This window comes from Corvus kubaryi, unplaced genomic scaffold (assembly GCF_017639235.1).
Source record: "Corvus kubaryi isolate FWS band 111438036 unplaced genomic scaffold, C.kubaryi_AGA036_p1.0 37266, whole genome shotgun sequence".
In the NCBI taxonomy this organism is placed as follows: Eukaryota; Metazoa; Chordata; class Aves; order Passeriformes; family Corvidae; genus Corvus; species Corvus kubaryi.
The window spans coordinates 6680546-6699445 of record NW_024581081.1 but is presented as its reverse complement, the minus strand read 5'-3'; the positions used below and the strand labels follow the sequence as shown (position 1 = coordinate 6699445).

Sequence of the window (18900 nt, the reverse complement as noted above, 5' to 3'; positions counted from 1 at the left end):
GAGTGCCATGTCCGAGACCTACGGTAGGATCCGGGGGCGGGGTGAGAGGATCCCCCTCTCCCCCCTCCCCTCCGGGGGAGCGGGCCCGGGCAGTGCCCCGTGAGGAGCGGGGAAGGAGCCGGTGTGACGTGAGGGCTCCCCGGGCTCGGGCGGGTCCCTCTGCCCGGCGCTGCCCTGAGCCCCGCAGCTTCTGCCCCGCCCGTGGCTGCCCGGCCGGCCCGCCAGGAGCCTTCCAAGTTATCCTTCAGGGTGAGCAGGCGCCGACTTGGGCGCTGCTTGTTGTGGTCCGGGGCGTCCAGAAGGAAACTTGCAGTGCATGTCCTCTGGGAGAAACCGCCCGTTCCTTTACCTGGAGATGGCGTGCGCTTCTGCGGGTCAGGTTAAGGTTTCGGTCCTGTTGTCTTAGACGTGCGGCGTCAAAAAGAGTTGACTTTGAGAGTGAGTTGGGGGTGAAAAGATCAGTGGGTATGTTCGTATGTCCCTATCTTGGCATGGATGTCTGACTACTACTGGTAGGAAAACATCCGGTGGGGTAAGTCGGAGTGCAGGCACTGACAGGGTGTGTCAGTGCCTCGCTGGGAGCATCAAAGAGAAGTGAGGAGTCAAAGAGGTAAGCAGAGCTGGTATTGCTGGCTAGGTGGAGGAGACGAGTAGCAACTGAATCGTTTTAATTTCTTTTCTTTATAATTGTACTTGAAATTCTGCTTGAATAGATTTCTTTTCTACCCTTTCCATGCCAAACAGTTCTGTAATATTTTCCAGTATAAAAATGCTGTTATACATGTAAACATATTCTAAATCCAGGTAATAGGTTCGTATTCATAGTCCATGAGAGTAAGATCAGAATTGAATACTGAATAATTAAAGCAAAATTGGACACAACAACTCTGGAAACCGTTTGGGGGCTGGGATGTCCATCAGGAGTAGGCCTAGTGACCTGATTGTTTCTACTGTGTAAGGCACTCTATTTTCAATACTGTAGTCATCAGTGCTTGACGTTCTGTCCTACTGGTCAGTGCTTCGGTGTACAGCAAATGCTCCAAACTAAGGGGCAAAACAAGGCAAGAGTGTGGGGCAGCCCTTGAAGTGCCAACATGAGGATACTAAGACCCTGCTTCTTTTGTCCATACTTTCTAGAAACATGTAAGACTTACATGTAGAAATCAGACGGGTGTGCTTTGTCCATCTAGATTTGAGTTTGAAAAGTTCTTCATGCTCTGAACTCTTGTGACCTAGAACTGGGATCACTTTGGCTATGCTTATGATGCTCTCTGAGCAAGAGACCTGGTAGAAAGCCAGAGATGACAGAATTTCAGTGGTGCTCCTCTTTTGATGCTGTAATACTAGATAAGCCAAATAGATGATTGGTATCTTAAACGAGAACATTGAAACATTTTTTGCATTGTTCCAGTGATGCAGAATAGGGAAAGTAAGCCCACTGGAGCAGTTGATACTTTCTGATTATTTTGGTATCCTAGAAAACAAGCCCTTGAAATGGAAGCCTTGTAGTTGTGGGTTGTTCCTTTTATTAGTTTAATTCTTGTTTGATATATTACCCTTTGGAATTTCTGTGTCTGTCCTATGCACACACAAGCTACAAAAAATTCCGTGTTAGAATGCTTGAGAGTTTCAAGTTCTAGAGTACACAGAAGAACAAAAGCTAAGTTATAGCATAAAATTTAACTAATGGGCTCTACAATCTCTGACTACAACAGTAGTCAGTATCTAATTTTGCAGTGTCCTGTCCACATATGTAGCAGCCCCATTGACATATCAAAGTTAGCAGTACAATGTGATTAAATTACAGATCTTCTGTGCTTGATGAACTCTCTGGATTTAGTGTGCTCACTGTCCTAACAATGAGTGGTTTGTTTCTGACCAGCTGTTACAATGACCATGAAGGATGGGAGAAGTATTAGGTCAGTTTCTCCCTGCTGACTGAGATTAGTGGTCACTGTATCCCCCTCCTGGAATCTCTATGGCTTGTAAATGCTTAGTCATGAATTAGATTTTTCTTGTCACCTGAATTATGACCCGTTCTAATTATGTAACCTCAAGCTTTTCATCCCATACAGGTGGGCTTAGGAAACTGGTTGGTGGTTGGGTTGGTGTTTTTCTTTCCAATGTCATTTTGCTGCCTTTTATATGACTTTGATTTTGCTGTGAGGTTTCAACTTCTTTCGTTTGAAAGGGGGGTTATTTTTTTCAATATTTTTCTCAATCCGTAGGGAATAAACAGCCTTTCCTCTGGCCCCCACTGTTAATTTCATGTCTCCTCCTGTTTTTTTTCTCCCTTAGTTTCTTCCTCCATGTCAAATTCTATCTTCTCTGAAGGTTTTCTGTTCACTCACTTTTCACTCTTTCCATCCATTACTGAGATTCTTGTCTCTTTCCTCTTTTCAAACAAAGTTCTGCAGCTTCTTGGTCTTGGCACTAAATTTTCCTTACAATTCATATTTTCATTCCTGTAGATCTATTACATTGGTTATGTATCTTCTGTTCTTAGCTTTCTTATCTGTTCAATTATTTATGTGTTCAATTCAATATCTGTTCAATTATTATATGTTCAATTTGTTTCCCGTACAAAGTGCCAAAACCAAACCAAACACAAATACAAGATAACTCCATGAATTTTGAGACTGGGTTTAGAAAGAACATTTTCCTGCTGCTTGTGGGAGAAAAGAGTCGTTCTTTAAAAAGTTTAACATGTGACATTGGAAACAAATCTCTTATTCACAGGAAAACTCTTTTTAACTCAAGTTTTGTGAGATGCAATGGCCTTTCTGTAGATAATTGCCATATAACAACACATGCATGTTTTAGCCTGCTTCCCAGTTCAAAATATACATGTTTTTGGGTTAAATACAGCCTGACATAAAAGTATCTTATATTTAATAAGTAAATGCAAAGCAACCATTGGATTTTAAATAGTAGAAGGATGGAAGTTGTATTGAATTGAGAATTTATTCAACTGAGCATTGAATAAATGCAATGTGTAAGATTCAAGTCAAATCTTTTCACTTCTTAGTTCCTTGTGTTTTCTCTACCAGCATCTACTGCTCCCAATCTGGTCACATAAGCTTACCAATCTCTATCATTGTCAGAGAATGTATAGTCTTTCCATCCATTTGAAAAGAATTCTTTTTGATCTGGACAATTTGTCTCATCCTTTTCTTGCCATCCCATTCCCCACCATTTACCTGATGGTATTTGCATTTATCACCCTGGTCTTCAGTTTGTTTCAAATCTGATTTTATTTCTTAGAGAGCATAGCTCTTTTGCTTGTAAGGAAGCAGATCTTCCCTCTTTGAAGCATTCTTTATGCAGATTGGAATAGACCCAGGTTTATCTGTTCTACCTGTTTGTCTTGTTAACCTCCTGCTAGAGAAAGGAGTAAGCAGTGGGAATAGCTCCTCCTTTCTTTTAAAGGCAGCAAATGCCAGTAGGAATGCTTCAGAGCACTCTTTCCTCCTGCCCTATGGCGTGAATGAAAGACTTTCCTAAGGGTCAGCGTTAGTGAATATAAATTCTACTCTATTACAAGGAGTTGGAAGGAGATCAAACTGAGATTGGGGATATAATTTGGTCTGCCCCCTACACTACCGTGTTAGCAGTGTAAGGGAAACAATTTAATTCTCATTGCATTTTAAAGACTAAGCTACAGCATCTCAGAAGCTGTTTGACTGTTCCTTCTACTGGAGCAGGCTTCAGTCAAAGGAGGAGGTTGGATGTCTGGGGGTGGTTGCCACATCAGCCATCTGTTTTTGCTGGTGCTTGAGTCAAAGCCCACAATTGTCTCTCTTCTCCTTTCCCCTCAGCTCACACTGCACCACCACCCCCAAAAGAAAAAAACAAACACAAAAGACGTGATGTAATTCATGTCATTTAACAGCTTGTGCTGCTGGTGCATCTTTAGAGTGAAGCCGCAATTCACTCTAGCACAAAAAACGCCTGTGCTAGAAAATAAGTTTTATTTCCTGCACCCCCTACGCAGGTTGGGATCAGGTGATGCATGTAGCTCTCAGAGGGGAGTAAGCTGATTCTTTATATTCCCTTATTAACTTAAACAGCCATGCTATGCTATGTTTCATCTCCTTATGATTTCTGTAGTGCATATCCTGTAACCCTTTTTCCCTTTAGCACAAAGTTCGGTTTTCATCCTAAATATCTTCTGTATAAAGACGATCTTATTTAAAGGCGAAGTGCTTTAACTTTTCTAGACCTTTTCAGCACCCAGCATGGCAGCAAGCACTTGTAACATCTGAATGATGATGCTTTTCAGCTTTTCTATGAAGGAGGAACAACAGGATTCAAAAGAAAAGGTTCTCTAGGGTGACAGCCTTGGCCGCTGACTGGAATGCTGGAGCTCTGAGCTGCTTGGTCAATTGGAAAGAAAAGAGGAGATTAAAAAAAGCTATGAAATGAAGTGAATTAACTCCTCTGGGAAGTTAAAAAAGAAAAACTAAAGCAATTAAGCAGTAGTGCAAACACTAGAATGTGAGTTGCATTTGCTGAAGTTGCAAAGAATGATTATATAAAGTTTGAGTCCACAGTGATGGTCTAAAAGAAGCCATCTGCCCAATCTCATTTGGTTTCTGTGCTTCCGAACTGTGCTGAATCTTACATACATCTGTATGGCTTAAAGGGAAAACATTTCATATCCTAAACTGCATGCTAAAATAAGTAATAAAAATGTAGTTGATGTGGTACCAGTTGTCATACAGAATGACATTATAAGAAAGAAGTTGCAGAAAAACAAGATGAAAAATGTTCTCCTTGTTCTTATCTGATATTACCTTATTCATTAATATGCTAGGCCGTGAACTTAAAAGTTTGTTAAATCTTGGTATTTTTAACTTTTGGTATTGGCAAAGCATTTTTCTTGTCCTTCCTTGCAGTTGATTAAATGTGCAGAGTATTCCATATTTCCTGAACCATGTTATCCAGTGCTTGTGGATAAACTGGTAACTTAAGTCTGAAAGCTTTTTGCTAGTTTGAACAATTTACATAAAATTTGAGTTTAAAATTTTAGAAACATAGTTATATTTGTGAATGTAACGTCTTTTACTCTGAGACTACGTGTGTCTGGAAACATTGCTGCTTGGTGCAGAAAGGTTTTAGCTTTTTTTGTTAGAAGATTCTGACATTTTCATTTTATGAAATGGACTAAAAGACATTTGTCTTAGTTTGGTGGAATAAAACACATTTCTCTTTGTTTCATACCGAGAAAAAGTTAATTGTAACTATTTCAGGTTTCATCTTAAAAGGCCCATTTGCTATTTTTGTGAGAGGGATTTTTTTTTTTCTGCTAAGTAAGCAGGCATTGAACTGGCAATTAAGTGGCTAATTCGTAGGAAAGATTCCCTTTTAAATTTGTCTGGCACAACTGAATCTCAATAGGAATTGGGAGTCTGTTATGAAGCGCTGCTAGAATACATTATCCATTTAAAGACATGAATATAAAATCCCCAAATAGCACTGTTGCTTTCAGAGCAAAATATAAAGCACCTCAACTTAAAACACCTCAGGGAAAAATACACTGCTGTTCTGATGCTCTTCCGGATCAGTCCCTGCCAGCGACATGGTTGTCCCAAGGCCTCAGTGGCCTGCAGCCTGTCTGTGCAGAAAGGAGCAGTGTGTTGAATTTGCTGCTCAGTGTGGGTTTGTGGGTTGCACAAGTACGCCTTCGTGAGCCGCATTTGACAACCAGTGCTTGCAGTTACAGTGCAAGTTAGTGGGGAAAGGGGAAATAGAGTTTTGGTTTTAGTGTTTCCCTGGTTTAGGTTTGCAGTAGCTGTTGTACTGCTGTCAATAAAACGAGTCTTCCATGGACAAAAAAGGAAGGTAAACTTGAATTTTATAGTTGTTTTTAAGGAGAAAATCTGACAAACAGCATTCACCAGATAAGAGGTAGAACCAGTTTTAACTGGGTTTCAGATTTATGTGTGGGAAAATGGCAGCATCAGAAACAGATTATTTTGATTGTGTCTGTGTCTCAGAATATCCTGCATTTTGAGGTACTCTGAAAGTGGTAAAACCAGTGAGATTACACACACACACACACAGACAGTAGTGTAAGTATACAAAATGGTGTCAAAGGCAGCTAACCAGTGATACTTGATCCATAAAAATTGAAACTCAACTTTCTTTGAGATGAATTTTTTCTTAACCTGACACTTTGCGCTATTTATGATATCTACATTTCATACTAACAGTGAAGACTTGATAGAATGAAGGGTTCTCAGCTTCAGCGTGTTTTGCAGTTGAGGTGACATGAAGGGCTCTTCCTTAGAGGAGATAACACAAAATTTTCATAACCTGGAGGAAAATCCTTTTTGTAATTATTTTTCTTTAATCCAGAAAGCATGAGCAGCTGGGTGGGGGCGTGAAGAACAAGAAGATTTTGAAACAGAAAGTCTTGAGCATGTAAATGGTCATATTTGTAAGCAGGAAACAGCCATCTTCTGAGAAGGGTAGAATTCAGAATCTATTCCAAGCCTGTTCCAGCATTTGAAACAAGAAAATCATGCAGGGGCAAAATATAAAAAAGCAAAAATACTTAGTAAAACATTAGCTCATTTTAAATATTAATAAAATCCAGAAGACAGGTGAAGACAAAGAACAGTAGACATTTCCAGGACTCATAGCTCTGTGTTTTACTACTGTCTTTTTAACAGTGGGAATCTTAGCATTTGAGAAACTTGTTTGTTCCTTTTGGCATTGCTAGGGAGTGTTTATGATATACCATAACAAATAACTCCTTCATGAAATGGAATGGACACATAGATTTGTGTGCATCTTAAATTTGATTTTTAAAACTAAATACTCCGATGAGGTCCTGATAGAGGATTTTATCAGTTCTTTGACTTACTTGGCATAATGTAGGTTTCTTTTTATTCTGCCATCCCCTGGGCCAATACCCATGTAGCCCATTTGACAGCTTTCAACACTCTTAACAAAATTAATGTTTTTGGTTTTGTTGATATTGCAAACTTAATCATTTTCCTTCCATGCTTACCAGATGTCTTCTGGAGACCTGCTGTGTTTATTAGAGAAACTGTGCAATAAAGAGTAAAAAATCTGCTGCTGGTAGAAACATAAATAGGGAATCTTGCATGAGCTGCAAATGTTGCCTTGGTGGCAGTGTATTGGAGGAAGCAGTTGTAAGCTTTCTAATCAGTTTATAATTTTTGAGATTAGTAAGACAGGAAAGCTTTCTTCAGTCTTTAGCAAAACTGAAAGCAGATTTGTGGTGGTAGAATTAAAGCATTATATGTAACTGTTAAAACAATAGAAATGGGCCATAAACCTTAAATATGTGTATTACCAATGAACATTGATACAAATGGCTCATAAATAGGTAACAGAAATAAATGTATATTAATTTAACATGCGGAGGAAATGTGAAACTAGGCATCCCACAATAGAAATTACTTCTTCCCTCTAAATATTGTCGAGAAATACTGTAGTTGTCCCAGCTGTACAAAGATTAAAACAAAGTATGAGTATTAAACTGTTAGTAGAGAAGTTCAAATTAATGTAAATTTTAAACCTACAAAAATTAAAATCCAAAAAAACCACAAACAAAAACAAACCAACAACCCCTCCCCAAAAGTATCGATTTTAAGAAATGACATGATAATCTATTTGTGTTGACTATAGTTAATAGCTTACGTACTTTTGAAACAGGTTGCTGGAATACAAGCCAACTATTTACATGTGATTCAGCCTATTTTAACTGAATTCAGATTCAGCCATTTTCACCTTATTTTGTTTTCCTTGCATCTCCATAAACAACAATTCTTAGCTCTTGCTGTCTGACATCACTGTTGCGGACACTGGATTATTCTTCAGATTTATTGCTATTTTGCTAATTTTGTCATCTATTCCCTTCCCTTCGAAATAACAGCTACAAGAGAATAGTTGGCTTGTGAACTTGGTCTTGTAATAAAAATGTGAGTCCATACTAAAATTTAGCAATTTCTTCTTTTTTCTTTTTCTTTCAATCTTCAGATTTCCTGTTTAAGTTCTTGGTCATAGGAAATGCTGGAACTGGAAAATCCTGTTTGCTACACCAATTTATTGAAAAGAAATGTAAGTACATGTGAAGGACAGTCAGAGTTCTTCATTGCTTTGTACCACAGGTAAAGGCTCTGCCTACATGAGTGCCTTTTATTGGTATGGAAGCTCCCCTAATTCTCTTATTTGTATAGGTGAGAATTTTAGTAAAGAATTATGTTCAGAACCATGCTGTAAATCCCTATTGCTCACTGTTTGTCTTTAATCTAAAGCCTAATATGAAGCATTATTCTGTATTCCTCTCAAATAAATATAACAGGATTTTGGTGAAAATAGGCTTAACTTTTTGTGGGAGTTATAATTTGCAGCTACAAGCTTCCCTAGATATATAGCAGAGACTTGGATATTTAGAAAAATTGATGAAAGAAAAGTTGAATTGCTTGAGTCAATTTAGAAAGCCTGTAGTATCTTTTTAAGTAAATAGTAACCACATTTTCTTTGTTAAGGACTGTGGTTTATGATAAATATTGGTAGAGATTTCATTGTGAATGTTATTCAGAAATGAGCAGATAACATAAAAGAAAAATTTCTGTTGGGCTGTACATTTAATACAATCCAACAAATATGCATTTAGAAACCTTTGTGAATCTAAGGTGACTGTTACCTTTCTCAGCCAAACAGTAACCAAACAGTCACCTTATCTCTTGAGGAATACTTAAGGGTACTGATGTGTAAAGCACTAAGGGACATGGCTTGATTCTGCGTGAACTCGAAACAAGCCCTTGCTTCAAGTAAGGGCAGCTGTAAATTGCTGGGATTCTGTGATAGCAACAACATACATAGGGCAAGGATCTTAACTTTGTGCATTAAATAAGAATTGGCTCTTGCATATTCATGGACAAGACAGTGTCTTTTTTTGTTCTGCATTCCATGAATTTAAATTTTAAATGGTATTAAGGTATTAGAAAACACAGTTGGAAAAAAATGTACAATAAGTATCTTGCCACTTATTAAAGTGAACTGGAAATTATTTAAGGCAGGCCATTCTAGTAGTAATTTTGAATTGTCTAAGCTGTCAAAAATTGTAAGAACATTTATTTCTGTGTGGTGGCAGTAGGCTAATGAGTGACACTAAATTTGATGGTTCAGGAAGTAGTTTGTAATTTGAACACTTAGGAGTTTTGATAATACCTAAACAGTTTTATGTAAAAGCTGTTTATTCACTCTAAATATTCTTCAAATAAGTCTGATTTTATTTCTTTTTTTTCCGTAGTCAAAGATGACTCAAATCATACTATAGGAGTGGAATTCGGTTCAAAGATCATAAATGTTGGTGGTAAATATGTAAAATTGCAGATATGGGATACAGCAGGACAAGAAAGGTTCAGGTATGCTTTTCAGCCTTTTATTAAGTGTTACTAAATTGCTGCTGTGAGTGGTGGATATTATTTATCTCTGCTTGTTACTAGGCAAAGCTTCTTCATCAGTGGAATTGTTTGTCTCTTTCATATTAACCTTCCAAGCTGGACAGACCACAGTAGAGCAATGCTGCCTTGCAGGATCTGAGTTCTGCCCTTTCTTTCATTGGGTATTTTCTGTTAAGGTATATGAGTAGAATAGGTGGCTAAAAGCTTTGTTCACCAGCCAAACTCATAATTGTTTTTTAACTAAGTGTATGTGCTCAACTCTATGTTTAGAAGACCTTCTATTGGTTGGAATAAGTAAACGTCAGGAAGTTGTAAACTGTTCAAAATCTGCATGAAAACAATTGCACTGTGTAATTCTATATACAGTTTGATTAGAGAAGAAAAGAAATCAGTCAAATTCATTGGGGTAAATATATTTCTAGAAAGACTGAGATATCTTAAGTTTCTTAGAGAAAAAGCAATCAATTTGTCAGCTTAGAACTTAGTACTTTTAATGCTGTATTTTAACAGTGTTCTGCATCTGAGGCATAGCTCAAACTCAGTAAAAATCTAATGTGTTCCTAGGTACATTCACCATCACATAGGACATCAATTTTTTTTTTCTGTTTTTGGGAGGATGGAGTGTGTGCCTGAGGTTTCTTTGTTTTGGGAGAGGGGTTGGTTAACAAAGATGAGTATGATGGTAGAAGTCTGAGTAATGGACAGCAATCCAGGTAAATGTCTTCTATTAGACTAGTCCTTTGGATATACTTCTGACTTGATAAAGCTGGGCTGTGATATGTAGTCTTCATTAATGAGGTCTCTTCAGTGTGTTGGCCAGATATCAGCCTCAAGTTCTGTATCTGGTCATGGATTATGATGATTTGTGTACTTTCAGGAGCACATGGGTCATAATGGACTTTGAGAATCCTTGTGCAGCTATATTTAATGAAAGTGCTTCATCAAAATCATAGTTGTAATTAGTCTGCTGCTGCACAGCTGATAACATTGTCTAAAAACATGTTTTGTTTTAAATATGTAAATGAGAATTCTGTTTCATAATACAGATTGTGTTGTATTAACCCAGATTTTAAACAGTGAAGGCACCACAGAAATGTATATTTGTAATTCTGTTTCAGGTCTGTAACAAGGAGTTACTATAGAGGGGCTGCAGGTGCCTTGCTTGTCTATGATATAACCAGGTAAGAAAGCCAGCAGCTCTTTTGCTCGTAGACTGCCAGATTCCATCAATGCACAATGATTCCTTTCCAAATACCTAATGCTCTAATTGAGATTGGGCAGGAAGAAAAGGAAGTATAAGAAGTACTTCTGTATCAGTGCGTATTTAGGTTTTGGAACTTGCTTACATGAGATATGTGAATGTCATAAATGTGAACAATCCTAAAGGGTTACACAAATTTGTGGAGATTGGCTCCTAAGTTGCTGATCTAACCATGGTGGACTACACACAGCCACTCCCTCAGCAAGCCTTGCCACAGAAACAAGAGCAGACTTCAGCCATCCTTAACCAAGGCACTGCGCCCTTACTTGTGGAAATTGCTGATTATTGTGCTGGGGTAGAAGATCATCCTCTGGAGAATCTAGCTCTGCATACAAATTCCTTAACTGTAGCCCAAAATTCTGTTCATTTCTGCATCTTTTAATATTTTAATAGTATGGGCAGCCAATAAAACACCTTACCATTACACATGCCCACATTCTTCCTGCCACCATTGACTGATACCTGTCAGATGAGTTTTGTGTTGCTTTATGGTGGTTCACTAGATTGCTGCTTGTTGTCCTGTGAGTGAAGGATTCTCTCAGCAGGCTTTGAAATCTGTGTTCTGTGCTTAAGGTCAGCTGGAGTCATCTGTCAGTCCTGCTGCTTGAAGGCTTTCTCTCTGACCACTGTGACAATGACAAATGGTGTGTGCAGGGTGACTGCCTGCAGTGTAGGTCCTGACAGCGGTGTGAAAGTTAAGGCATGCACATCTACACAAGCCTTGTAAATTCTAACTGTCCCACTGGTAATTTAAGTATCAGTTGAATTCCAAGTGGAACAATATCTCATTCTGTTATCCCAAAATATCATGCACAAAAGGTTAAAACTAGATTAGAGCTTAAAATTTTAGCTTTTCACATTAACACGGTGATTTATAATTGTGTGTTTATATTTTGTGATTGATTTAATTTTGATTTTTAAAAACTCAAGCTTTTAAATAGTTTCATGAAGGCATTTGATACTCTTCCCAGTTCATCAGTGGCACACTGAGATGTGTAGGTGCCTTGCCTGACTACCAGCAGTTTGTTGTTTGCCACAAACACCAATTTGCCTTCTGAGTTTTAATTCGGTGATCTGTTCAGGAGACATAAGTGTGTCCTAATAAAGGATGTTCTTTCCTACACAGCCGAGAAACCTACAATGCACTTACTAATTGGTTGACAGATGCAAGAATGTTAGCAAGTCAAAATATTGTGATAATACTGTGTGGAAACAAAAAGGATCTTGATGCAGATCGTGAGGTCACTTTTTTAGAAGCATCCCGGTTTGCACAGGAAAACGGTAAGTAGTACAAAACCTTCACGTAGCATTCAAAAATGCATAGTACTTCAAATCATTAACATTTCTGTGCAGTTAAGCTGTACTTTGTACCTTGTCTGCAGAAAGGGGTTCTGTCAGTACATGAGGCCCAGAGAGGCAGTGTCTGCAGTGCAAACTACATGTACTACTTAAGTCTCATTACCAGTGATTCTTCCAGTCGCAGCTGCTCCTTTAAGAGTATCCTCTGTGTGGAGATATATTCCATAGGAGATGTATTACAATTTCAGGTATTGCCTTGCCTCCAAAGGGCTGAGGAGAAAATGAAGAACATAAATTCCTATTTTTAAGCATCTTAAAGATTCTGTAGATAATAGACAAGGTTGTATGGGGTGTGCTGCAGTTTGAAGCAATGACTTTTACTCATGGAAAGCTGAGTTCAGTGCAGGGTGTGGATCCAGAGGACTATTACCTGGTCTGTAGTATTCAGGATTTCCAGTCTGAGGACATGTTTCTGTGCCAGCTAAAGCCAGTCTCGGTCTGAGCTTCTGTGCTGCAGTCCTGCCATCAGCAAAATCTGGTTTTGACTTTGTAAATTAATTAAAGTCTTTTCTACCAAGTCTGGCTGTTGACTTTGGTATTGAATATAACCTCTTTTAATGGGAAACTGTATGAAGTTTGGTTTCAAGCGCTGTTTTGCGTGCACAGCCCGGGTTATTATCTTTGGATTCCAGCATTCTAAGGTCCATGTGTAAATTTTAGAGGATGTTTTCTGTGGTTTTCCCATCAAAGGTTAGTTTTTCTGGACCATGCATTTTGACATAGATGTCTGTAGAAATATTTTTATTGCTCCTAGCTTTCATGTTTTGAATTGCTATATCTGGTATTCCAGACTTGTTTTGAGGATTTTTTTTTTTTTTGTGTCAAATGCAGAGCTGATGTTCTTGGAAACAAGTGCTCTAACGGGGGAAAATGTCGAAGAGGCCTTTGTACAGTGTGCAAGGAAAATACTCAATAAAATTGAATCAGGTAAATTAAGCTTTATAATTTTTTTTTTTAATGTGAAAACTAATAAAAGTGCACATGGAAGTATCCAAAAAGGGGTGGTGGTGTGAATTGTGGGTGATGCATACCTTAACAGTCAGGTCTGAGTGTAAATTGTGTGTTCTGTGGGTTGCTGCATCCCTACAAATACCAAGCCTGCCATTAGACAGTTTTGTACTCCTGAATAGAAACCTAGTATCAGGGCAGACATAACTTTTAATTCTGCTTCTCATATATAACAGGAAATGCAGTATGAGAGAGAGTATGAACAGTAATACTAAAAATTTCAGGGATGTTTCCTAGCAACTGTTTCTCTGAAGTGACCTTCCTGCCTCTCAGTTGAAATCATTTTTACTTTTGCAGATCTAGAAATACACCAGAAGCTTCTCAACACAAGTGGGCAGGTTTCTGTTGGAGACAGGCTCCTGTGTGTTAGATGTCATTACAGCTAATTTGCATTCCAGTTTTCCTCTTTTCTAGCTGCTTGGTATCTTCAAAGTTTCAAGTACTGGCCATATTGAAAAGTCTGTCTCAGATTCTAATTACATGTTTCAAATGCCAAAGACAAATTTTTCGATGAAAATATGATGTTTTCATAGGAATTTTCTGATTACCGCATCAAATCAATGCCAAACAGCAGCTTTCATTTTAAACAAATAAACAAAAAGAACCTAAACTAACCCAAAACCCAAATGAAAAAACAATGTATGGAGAGTTTCTCGTGATACTGTAGTTCCATGACTGCTTTCAAGAGACATTGCCACCACAGAATTAAGTCTTGTTTTCTGTGAACTGCTCCTGGGTTTTTTTGTGCCAGCACATATCCATTGAATCATGCAAAAATGGACACTGTAAGGAACCTGTGGAGATCTCTAGTCCAGCCTGCTGTTTAAAGCACATTCAGGTTCAAAATGAGAGCAAGCTGCCAAGGGCTAGAACAGAGATTCCACAGCCCCTCTGGGCAACGTGTCCCAGTACTGACAATTGCTGCTATCTCCCCACTCGGTCCCCAGCCCACACCTGTGCTTCTCTGTGTTCCACCACAGGTGCAGAGCACTGCATGTGTAGTTGCTGAAATTAATGAGGTTCCTTCTGGTCTGTTCCTGTAGTTCAATCAAAGTCTTTTCTGAATAACAGCTCAGCTCTGGAGCTATCCACTTGTCCCTTCAACATGGTGCCATTGGCTAACTTAACAAAGGGCTCATGTGTGCAGTGAACCCAAATAAGTGATTCAGAGGGATTCCTGGTTGGTTGGTTTTTTAATATTAAGTAGATTAAGTAATTCTAATCTTGGCCAGACCACCGTACAGCCATAAGAGCAGTTCTGAAGGCACAGGGTATGAATTAGGCAGAAATGGATACCAGGAGTTGTGGAGCTTGATCATTTTCCCTGGGGGCAGTTCTTTTTGGAATTCTATCAGATTGATCCATTTTTGTTTGGTTTGATGTCTACAGTACTATTTTCTTTGCTTATGAGCCTCTGAAAGGAAGTTTTTAACTGTGTTCGCAGAAAACATTTTAGACTCTTCTTTTGTTCAAAGTAGTGCAAATGCATTTCTTGTTTGCAGCCTAACTCTGAGACAGATTGCTTTGTCATCATGATCAAGGACACATGGTTAAATTAGAGGAAAAAGTGATTCAGGTTTGAAATTGCCTAAAAGTAGACAGAATTGAGATAATCTCTCCATAAATAGATCAGAATGTAGTTATGCAATTTTTAATCTAATGTTATCAGTTAGTTTGGAATATATTATTTGCACATGATCTATGTTCTTGTGACCATTTTGTTTCTTACCAGGAGAATTGGATCCAGAAAGAATGGGCTCAGGTATTCAGTATGGAGATGCTGCCTTGAGACAGCTGAGATCACCACGTAGAGCACAAGCACAAAGTGCTCAAGAATGTGGGTGTTAGAGAAACAAAATACAAAATCCCAAATACTTACTTTAGATACAGAAGGTAAGGTTACAAAATAATTTCAGGGTGGTGGGCAAATTAGCATATTTCATAAATGTGCTGTATTGAGTGCTTGGCTTTTCCACAGTTAGCCTGTAAAGTTACAGAGAATCTATTGAAATAATGCACAGTAGGGTGGATTTGGGTTTTTATAGTTTGATTTCTCTCATCTGGTCACTAAAGGAAGACTAGTGCTCTTACTGAAGTATTTCTAGATCTTAGCTTACTCTGAGTAATGCTGTGGAAAACATTTTAAAATTCTCAATTCCTGAAATGCATTATGGGCCTAATAGCTACCTAATGCACTGTAGAGAAAGTGAATCAGTTCTGTTGCATTGAGAACAAACATTAATAGAAATGAGCATTCACAAAATGTGTGGTACAGTATCTTGTCCTAAGCTATTATAAAGTGAAAATATGAGGCTTAAACACTGAGACTCAAAAATTAAAGATAATACTACATTTCAAACTTCCACTGACTTTTTTGCCCCTACCTAAAAGCAACCTGAAGTTATTCTGATTTCTGTCTGCTATTAGCAGAAATGTAAACAAGAGAATAATAGTATTTGCTGCTCAAGCAGTGCTGTCATCTAAAGTAGTTCTTCTGGGGCTGTTGCAGCCTAGGAAGCATGTGTGCAGTGTTCTAAAGTCTTCCAGAGATGTTTTTCAGAGAAAGTGAGGAAAAAAATTTTCCCTATAGTAGCTCTAGGGGAAGAGACATAAAAGTGACATAAACTCCTAAGAACAGCTCTGTGGTTAGTCTTTCTTATAAACAGTTGTCCTTAAGACACCTCTCAGTATTCACTGGATTTTACATAACTCCTTGCAGTATGCAGTGGCTCTTAGCACAGTTCTTTCTCCTTGTGTAGTTAATTATTCTGATGTAATTAATCCTTATTTGTCTAATACAAGGACAGTGATATCAAATTAAATAAGTACTGCAGGCATAGTTACTGCATCACTTCTGCTGTAGTCATTCATCAGCTTGAGCAGTGCAGACAGCAGAAGCTTTATAGAACATTAAATAAGGCAGCACATAATTCTACATTCTCATATTTTTTCCTGTGTTCTGGGAGCTTATTTCCTAATTAAAGCTCAGAATTTTAAATAATGGATAGGAATTCTTGAACTGCTTTCCTCCTACAAAATGCCATTCTTCAACTAAGAGACTGCTAGAAAAGGGCTTTAATTTAGTTCAGCTTTGGTATGGCTCTACAGAAATGAATATTTATTGATCTTATTTCAAGAGATTACTTTTCAGATGGATCAGGTATGGGTAATTAATGGAGTTCTTGTGTATTTTACAGCTCTCCTTGCAAGTGGTGTTTGAAGAAAGAGAAAAGCTTGAAGGCTATGCAGTTTTTAAAAACATCTTTCCACTATCTACAAGCAGAGCAGACCACTGCTGACAGAAAGGTGTCCTGTGGTAGGGGGCAGGAATGTGCACAGCACACAAGTCTGCAAAGCAAACTTGGTAGTTTGGTGGACAATATTAAGATTCAGACCTGTATGTAAATGTTTTCCATTACCTGTTTTTGTTCTTTCATCTCTAGTTTAAAGCATTGCAATGTACTGTAAATAATGTAATAGTAAATTTACAAAGCATGGTATACTTATGTATGCTATTAGAATGTTGCACTATAAGCAGTTTAATATTTTATTTTTTTACCATATAAACAAATTTAAACAAGGTAGGCTTTGTCACGTTTGTTTGTTGCACAATAGTTTGTATTTACAGGCTGAATTATAAAACCACTGGCACCTGTCAGTGGGAGGTTGTTGGTTTATTTTTCCTACTCAGTTTGCCACATTCTAACAAGCTGGTGACAGGATCAATTCTTAATGTGTGTTTATGACCCATACTTCTGTATCCTGGTATGTCAAGGTGGAAAAGGCAAGTTAAAGCACAAGAGCAGAGCAAGAATGCTACACCGAGCTATACCATCTTTCATGAAATGAGACTTGTGTTTATTCCCTTTGTCCTGACATTTTTGGTTCAAATGGATGCTTATCTGAAAAGTATGCACCTTAGGTTGTCTCTGAATTAAATGGAATTAAGCATGCTTTGTACTTGAAAAGCCTGGGTTTAGGTTTAAAAAGGCTGTTGGGTCCAAAAACTTCAATGTTATATCACTCCTCTGTTGTATTTAGGATTGGATTTGTTACAGAACTGATAACAATTATTCACAATGGTATTCTCTTCCTGGTAAGAGGGTAAAGTGTTTTTTGAAGCAGCATAACTGTATTTTCAAGAACATCTGAGAACTCTGAAGAAATTTACCTGTCTTAATCCTCATTCAGTTCAGTTTGGCTTTCAGAACTGCAAATGCTTACCAAAAGCAAGTCCTCTGGACTAGGAAGGTGGATGGAGCTGTCTCCTCCACCAGTCCAAATAGCCAGTTATTAATTGGGATGTGTTGTCTGCCAGAGCTGGGGAGGGTGTTGGTTCCAAAACCCCAACCCAGTTCTGGAATGCTGGGATACGATGAGGTACTGGGTAGTCTGTTCCACCACACACCATTCCACAACCCAGTCAGGTTTCTTGGCACGCTGGCAAAAGCTGAGCACTGGCACAGCACAAGTAGAGTTAAAGGTTGCTCTCCTGTCACTGTCAGAGTGGTGGAAGGGGTGTTGGCTGTTGATGAAAACCTCTTTATTAGAGTAGCAGTTGAAAAGGAGCAGAGGACTGTTGCTTATAAATAGAAATTCAGGGGTTTCACAGGGATTTTCTTCTGTCCCTTTTACATACAAGACTGGCCTTTTTCTTCTTTCTGTCCCTTTTACATACAAGACTGGCCTCTTTTATACTTGGTTCTTATGATCATTTTGGTCAAGTGTCTCTGGTTTAAAAAACAGTAAGCAGTTTTATTCTTTCAGTAACTGTCTTAAAGCTGTCCCCTTCCTCCCTGGAAGGAAAGAATAGTGTCATTATAATGAGTTTGAACATGTTTTTACCATTTTTTAATGTATACTCTTACTGTATACACATTAACCTGGTTAATGTGCGTGTTTTGTAGTATCTCAGCCTTTTATGCTGCATATCTTGCTGACATTCTAAAAATAAATTTTCTAAAATTGCAACTCCTTAGAGAAATACTGTTGGAAGCAATAGCTCTCAGCAGTGCAAACTCTATTGTTTACTATAGCTCCTCTGAGGTTCTTTTATTTCTAAAAAAAACCATCATGCCAATATCAGCCCTAGAGTAGATTTCAAGCTTTAGCATTATAGTTGACACAGCAAACCAAACCTAGCTCACCTGAACAGTAAATGATAAATAGGTTATGTATGTTTTTAGGGTAAAATTCTTACTTTACCAAAGCAAGATGGCTGGAAGTTTTACATAAAGTACCACCAGGTACCTGCAGCTGAGGTTTCATTGGATGTGGAGCTTTAGCTGTTCAGCCCATTGAGATTTAAATGTCTTATTAAAGTCTGTGTCTTGCCTTTTAATGAGTCTGTTGGCCTACACTATTTCATTTAATGCTTGTATCTAGCACCAAATAAAGATTCTTCCTTGATTTTCTAGGTGTCTTACACCAAATCCTGTTTACTTATGCAAGCTTTGTCTGGTACGTGGAGTCAATAACGTGACTGTTAGGCAACTCACACAGAATTCACAGTTGTCCCATCTTATCCATTCTTTGTATTCAACCAGGTATGCAGTATGGCTCAAGTAGGTCCTATAAAAAGTGAATGCCCCAGAAAAACCTGATTTTTCTGTGTACCTCATTTCCATTATATTTTATATGCTAAAAGAATTAACCCTATAAAAATACCAAGAAATACATTGTAAACCCATGGAGTAAAAATATTCATTTATTGTAGAACCCATGGCATAGAGAATTTTAGTGTAGCCAGCACTTAATAGCTTAACTTTTCCTGTTTGCATGAGTATACCTGTTCTTAGTGATACAGTTTCCTGTTTTTATCTGTTA

At 38.1% G+C, this 18900-nt stretch overlaps 1 protein-coding gene across 1 annotated transcript; it reads left to right on the top strand.

The window, feature by feature from the left end:
• The first annotated feature begins 6 nt into the window (after nt 1-6).
• Nucleotides 7-18488, top strand: RAB4A (RAB4A, member RAS oncogene family). Its single transcript, XM_042025239.1, has 8 exons — nt 7-23; nt 8014-8094; nt 9293-9407; nt 10565-10627; nt 11834-11988; nt 12898-12993; nt 14807-14967; nt 16272-18488. The coding sequence occupies exons 1-7, from the start codon at nt 8-10 to the stop codon at nt 14920-14922; spliced, it is 642 nt and encodes a 213-aa protein (XP_041881173.1). The 5' UTR covers nt 7; the 3' UTR covers nt 14923-14967; nt 16272-18488.
• Nucleotides 18489-18900: the final 412 nt, after the last annotated feature.

Bases quoted from the DNA above. Each gene is read 5' to 3' on its own strand.
- RAB4A (XM_042025239.1), top strand. The intron at 9,408-10,564 runs GTATGCTTTTCA...ATTCTGTTTCAG, and splicing joins GCAGGACAAGAAAGGTTCAG to GTCTGTAACAAGGAGTTACT. The intron at 12,994-14,806 runs GTAAATTAAGCT...GTTTCTTACCAG, and splicing joins ACTCAATAAAATTGAATCAG to GAGAATTGGATCCAGAAAGA.